General features: G+C 42.3%; 1 protein-coding gene across 1 annotated transcript in view; it reads right to left on the reverse strand.

Annotated features, from left to right (window-relative positions):
• Positions 1 to 6,616, reverse strand: part of Nampt (nicotinamide phosphoribosyltransferase) — a 38,632-nt gene that overhangs the window by 27,636 nt on the left and 4,380 nt on the right. The window contains exon 2 of the mRNA XM_026778837.1: positions 242 to 445. Within this exon, the coding sequence (XP_026634638.1) occupies positions 242 to 445 (204 nt within the window). The remainder of the gene's footprint in view (positions 1 to 241; positions 446 to 6,616) is intronic.

Here is a 6,616-nt window from a genome sequence, read left to right on the forward strand (position 1 = left end):
CCGCCGCGGCCCGCCTCCCCAGGCCCGAGGTCGCGGGTCAGCCCAGCGCGTGACCTGGGACTCCAGGGGCGTGGCCTGATGTGGGGCGGGGCCAGGGCGTTCCCAGCCACGCCCCTCCTGCCGGGAACCTCCGTCCCGCCCCGCCCCGCCCTGGACCGTGCTCTGCTTCTGCCCAGTGCCTGGCTTGTCCCGGGAGTCTGGTTGGAGTCACGCCACCCGGTCCCCGCACGCGCTGAATTACCTTTGTCTCCCGCTTGAAGGATGGATGGAGCCTTTGGTCCCATCTCTCTCGTCTCTCGTGATCATTTACGATCCGAGAGGCTGCGTGAGGTCTGGATTCGCATGGCTGTCTGGACTCGCTTTCCTCCCCGCTCTGCAGAGCTGTAGCTGGGCTCTTTGACCCTTGGAAAGCGGTTTGACTTTTTCTGAAGAAAATAGTTTGAGTCTAAAGGTCTAAAGGAGAAGGTTAAATTGAGCCCTCTGCGACAATGCAGGGATAGGACCAAATTGAATCTAATATTGTTGGGAAAAAAAAGGCAACCGGCCAAGTCTTTGATAGCTGATTTTTTTTTTTATCGTTAAATCCTGGGAAAAAGAGCTTGAAACCTCCCATAAAAGGGAAATGACGTTTGCTGACGTCATCCAACTTCCATGAAACCATCCTCTTGCTCAGTTTTCATGTACGTAGTTGCAATTTTTTTGTATAAAACTAAAATTCCCTTTGTATGTTTAATAGCATTTAAGAATTCTAAGATCTGGGTGTGATTTTTAGTTTGTTTTAGTAGAAAACAAGTAACAAGAGAAACTCAGTAAAACCTAAACCCGACAAGGGCCATTATAGACACCATCAAGTTAGTAGCTTCCTGGAATCCTTCCATTTACAACTGACAGCTGTTCTAGGCTGTTTCATGCAGAAAAATAATTAGGATTCTGATTACAGAGTAGCCTTTGTTTATGGTAGTGTTTTTTAAAAGCAAAATCTGTACTTGGAATCTTTGCGTTTTCTTAAATAAAATAAAAAGCCCAAAATGTAAGAACGCTAATATTGTATGTTACTGACATTGCTGGTTAAGTTCAAGAATGTCTACAGAGTATTGTGGGCTCAATCCCAGGACAATCGTTAGAGGAAAAGATGGCAATGAAGTTGTTAGGGTTTTGATCTTAAAAGTCCCTCGAAGACCTGTTTGCCAGCATCTCAGTGGTAGTGGGGAGCAGAAGAACTTTAAGAGTTGGGGTCTGGCTGGAGGCACTTCTGTAACTGGGGAGATGGGAGGTTTGGAAGGTCTCATTCCCTTCTCTTTCTCTTCTGTGGGATGCACCATGCCACCACAAGTACAAAGCAACAGGGCCAAGCAGCTGTGAACTGAATCTCTCTACTTTCAAAGATTTCCTCTGGTGCTTTGTGGAAGTGATGAAAGCTGACTAACAGAAACAGGTTACCGATAGAACACCACCTTGCCAGAGGTGGAATTCAGCATACTCTCGTACAACTGAGTGTTTAGACCAGATCAGCTTTGAATTAATTAGGGTTTGGAACTGTGATATGAACCTACCACCAAATACGAACCAAGTTCATTTTGAAATAATATATACTGAAGGATAACTTGAAAGCAGTATTTAGTTAGCACCTTTATTTAGTAGCAGTGTAAGAAATCTGACAGACTGTTTCTCATGGATTATTGCAGCACAGATAATAATACCCAGATTCAAATAGGTCCCTTCTGCTTTTCCAAAGTCTCGGGTCATTCCTTCAGCATACAGTCAAGCACAGCATATCGGGCATCGGGTTTTGCTGTGATCAAAATGATTCTAAGCCCCTCCAGTTCTTCAGGCAACCTCTGATACCATTTCCTATTTTAAGGTTGCTTCAGATACTCCAAACTGATGTAATTTCACCTCATTAAACAAACAAACAAACAAACAAAAATCAAAACAGCAAACCGTGGAGAAGTAGATGTAGAACTCTCCCATCTCCAAATCCTGACAATGGCACCCTCCTCTCTCTCCATCCCCTCCAGATTCATCAGTTAGCCACAACAGTGCTATGGGACAATGGGCTGTACCCTGTCACTTGTATTTTAATATAATGCTGATTGGCCAGTAGCCAGGCAGGAAGTAGAGGTAGGCAACCAGAACAGGAGAATTCTGGGAAGAGGAAAGGTCAGTCTGCGGTCATCATCCAGACGCAGAGGAAGCAAGATGAGAATGCCTCGCTGATAACAGGTACCAAGCCACATTGCCTTGGTCATGGTGTTTTGTCAGGACAATAGAAAAGTAACCAAGACAATGGGAACATAGATAGCAAAGTTAAAATGTTTAGGTTCACCTTTAAGGGAATGGCAAACATAGACATGTTACAATGTTGTGTGGGGTTCAGTCATCATCATTACTTAGAAATTTTCCTGATAGCTACTTAAGCATCAATAGTCCAAACCAATGGCTGAAAATAAAGCTCTTAGGGTTATTAGAGGATTTTTTAAATTAAGTATTTTCATAAATGAGATGTGCTTACCACTGATACTGTAGGAGATGAACTTAATGGTATTCAAAGAGGCATTCTTAATTTTAATAATTATTTTAAGGCATATTAGAAAAATGTAACCGATAGACTCTGATTTTCTTTAGGTGTTTTTACTAGGATGACTTGCAATGAAGGGCACTCAGATGTGAGACATCTTATCTTTGACCTTCTCTAGCCTGTATCTGACACATGAAGAATATTCCTGAAGAAACTGAAACGTGAAAGATTGCATCTTGTACAAATTCTATATAAAATACTAGAAAAAGGCAAAAATATGGGAAAGAGAGAAGGTTAGTGGCTGCACAGACTGAAGTTAAGGAAAGCAGATTCAGTGGACTCTGCATTAATTTTGTGATTTATAAATAACTTTGATGTCCAAAACTGAAAGATGACCTTCCTCCTTGGAACAATTCTGACTTCTGCCTCAGCCTCTCCTGTCCTGCGTTTTTGTGTTTTCATTTTCATGTCTCATAGTTTTTATCTTGTTTGTATGATTAGGCAATGGATACTATTTTACCACGATTAGGTAAATGTTTATAATATCCCGGTACCAAAAGAGCGGACATTCCTGTTAGTGAGCAGCAATCAGGGCAAAGAACTAATCCGAATATGATCGACCCAAGAGGAAAGCATCAGCACCCAGTGCAGACATCACATTGTCTCGAGGCACTGAGGGCTTCAAAAGCAGACTCTTTATTATCGTGACCTCTTTACCTTAGCAGCTACCAAGCAATTGGGATTGTCAGTGGAGGGAGACAGAATCGGAGGCAATTCACTGTCCCTAGTTAACTCAGCATTTGATTGCAAGATCAATATAAAATTGCAGGTAGACACAACCCTGCTCTCCAGGGACAACTTCTGAGGAACAGTTGAAGCTTGGGTGATGTTCATTTAGCTAGTTCTCATGCTCTCTGCTCTTCCAGATGGAGCACTTCCCAGCAGTGAAACCATAGCCTGCAGTAGTCTGGCTTTGGATCATTAAGTCCTTGGTTTGTACCACACTTACTCCCCTCCCTGTACACTAGTTTGTTGGGACCAGCCTTGACAAAAATACCACTTGCACGAATAGGGGCATGGGGATCAGAAATCCCCCTGCCTCTGACTCCCAAGTGCTGGGAGTAAAGGCATGAGTTACCACTGCCCTTTGAAGAAAGTTCACCTTTAATTTTATGCTTTATACTTGACTAGCATAAAGATCCATTAGTAAATCCTGTTTTTTTATTCAAGATTTATTTATATATATATATGCTCTGTCCTCATGTATGCCTGCAGGCCAGAAGAGGACAACAGATTCCCTTATAGATGATTGTGAACAACCCTCTTACAAAGGAAAACATTTAATTAGGGTGGCTTACAGTTCAGAGGTTTAGTCCATTATAATGGTGGGACATAGCAGTATACAGACAGACATAGAGCTGCCACTAGAGACAGACATGCTGAAACTTTGCTGGTAGGGGACGACCTCGTGGTAATGCACAGATTAATGGAGATGGGTTAAATTATCTAGCCAATAAGAAGCTAGAGCTGATGGGCCAAGCAGTGATTTAAATAAAACAGATTCTGTGTGATTATTTCTGGTCTGAGCTGCCAGGTGGCCTATTACAACACTGATCCACCTAAAATCAGGTTAAGAAGATGGGAGGAATAAATATCCTCCCCACACACCCAGCACCCTATGTAGTGGCTGACAGAGTCACCACCAAGCAGCTCTGACAAGCCTGTGTTGTGGGATAATCTTTTTGTATACAGTGAAGATTTGTCTCTGCCTAAGGCGCCTTGTGATTGGTTTAATAAAGAGTTGAATGGCCAATAGTAAGACAGAAGAGGATAGGTGGAGCTTAAGGAGAGAGAGAGAGAGAGAGAGAGAGAGAGAGAGAGAGAGAGAGAGAGAGAGAAACTTGGGAAGAATCTGTGGCAGAAGGGATTAACCAGCCAGATTCAGAGTTGGATGTGCAGTAGGGAGAGAGGTCATGAGCCACATGGCAGAACATAGATTAATAGAAGCGGGCTGATTTAAATTATAAAAGCTATCTGGGAACAAGTCTAAGGTAAGGCCAAGCTCTCATCACTAATAAGACGTCTTGTACCATTTTTTGGGAACTGGTAGTACAAAGGAAGCCTGACTACAAGCCTGCCTGTTTTTTCTGGGTTACTCAGAAAAGCTGAACCTTTCTTTTTTTCCTCTTTTTCTAACACATGGGCTTGCTTTTCTTGATGCCCATGGGCCTTCTTTCTGTGAAGCTGCCCTGCCCTTTCACTGTGTGGCTGCTTACAAAGGCATGGCTCTCTCTCTTTTCTCTGTTTCCTCCAACTGCCAAGATTTACAGCTTTCCCACACTGTGGTTTTTCTCTCAAACTCTATCTAGTAAGTTCTCTCCAAATTTCCCTTTTGATTCTTGTTTTTATTAATAAGACTAAGAATCCACAAAATGGAGTCCCGGATTCCCCAGTAACATGATTTGTCCAACGTGGGATTCCCTAAAGTTTCCGATGACAACAGCAATGATCCTATTTCTCTATCATCAAAATTTTTTGGTGTTAGTCATTCATTGTTGCAAATATATCATATAGTAAATACCTCAAGCAACTTGAGGAATGAATCATCTTGACTCATTGTTTGAGAGTTTTCAGTCCATGGTCATTTGCTCTGATCCATGTTTCTTGGCCTTTATTATGGTTAAAAGAAAAGCCTGCCTCCCCATGAAAGGTAGGGAGCAGAGAGAGGCATGAGGAAAGGATTGGGGAAAAGGTACAGGGTAGGTATTAAAAAAACTTGCTAGTGGTCACATTTCATAGTTTCCAGGACCTCCCAAAATAGTTCCAGCAGCTGGGAATCAAATCATATAAACTTATGAGCACATTTACATTCAATGCACAATACCACCTAGCTTGGACTCTATTTACTACTGGTATCACCTCTGTCTAGTTTGGCTCAAAGCCCTCCAATCTTTAGACATTTACTGTTGAGCATTTTGAAGTAGCCAGGTTATTATGCATTATGGAATATTCCTTTACACTGTGTGAATATGTATTACTAAATAGCTGAACAGAATAAAGTTAAGAGGGAAAGCCAAACTGAGAATGCTGGGAAGGAGAAGGGTGAACTCCAGAGTAGCATGCAGATGCAGAGAGAAGCAAAATGGGCATGCTATACTGAGAAAAGGTACCAAGCCATGTGGCAAAATGTAGATAAAGATAAGGGTTAATTGAAAATGCAAGAATTAGCTAGTAATAAGCCCGAGCTATTGGCTGAGCATTTATAATTAATATTAAGCCTCTGTGTGGTTATTTGGGAGTGAGTAGCTTGTGTGACAAAAACTTCCACTTACAATGCACTGATAGAGAACATGACATAATTATGAGATAGCTGTCCATAGCAGACACATTATGTCATCTGGAACCCTCATATTCCCCCTTCAGCTTCTTTTCCCATTTTACTTAACAGTTATTTAAAACATTTGCCCTTCTGCTCAAATCCTTGCATCCAAACTTCCCCCTTGTCTAAGAAGATGATAAAACTGCCTATGGTTTAGGTAAAACTTAGGCCATCAGGTAGGAACTCCCTAGCCAATAATAACTATAGGAGCAGAGGTATACCTTATGTACGTATCTGTTCCCAAAAAGAAGTGTAGTGCTAGACACATGTTAAGGGGTTAGTAAATATTTACTGAACCAACCAAGGTAGCCCTGTGGCATATGGTGCTATTCACTCAGATCTGAAGTCCCTTTTTAATTCCTGTGCTCACCCATATACACCCCTCTTCTACATTCCCACTTTGCTGAGCTTAGTTTTGATCCTGTGAGTGGCCCAAGACAATGTGTGGGAGGAACATTATGAACTAGAGCGTGGTCTTCCATCTCTCTTTTCCTTGGACCACAGAGATTGTGGCATTCTAGGCAGGGGCTGATGGAAACACCTAACTCCTGCCCCAGGATCAGCAAGAGATTAATTGGAGCCACTGACATTGGATATGCAGTGAAGAAAACAAGCCTTCCTTAGAAGCCATAGAGAATTCCAACAGACTCCAAATATTCCTTGTTACTCTAGAGAGAGAGAGAGAGAGAGAGAGAGAGAGAGAGAGAGAGAGAGAGAGA

The sequence above is a fragment of the Microtus ochrogaster genome, chromosome 1 (assembly GCF_000317375.1).
Source record: "Microtus ochrogaster isolate Prairie Vole_2 chromosome 1, MicOch1.0, whole genome shotgun sequence".
NCBI classification, from domain to species: Eukaryota; Metazoa; Chordata; class Mammalia; order Rodentia; family Cricetidae; genus Microtus; species Microtus ochrogaster.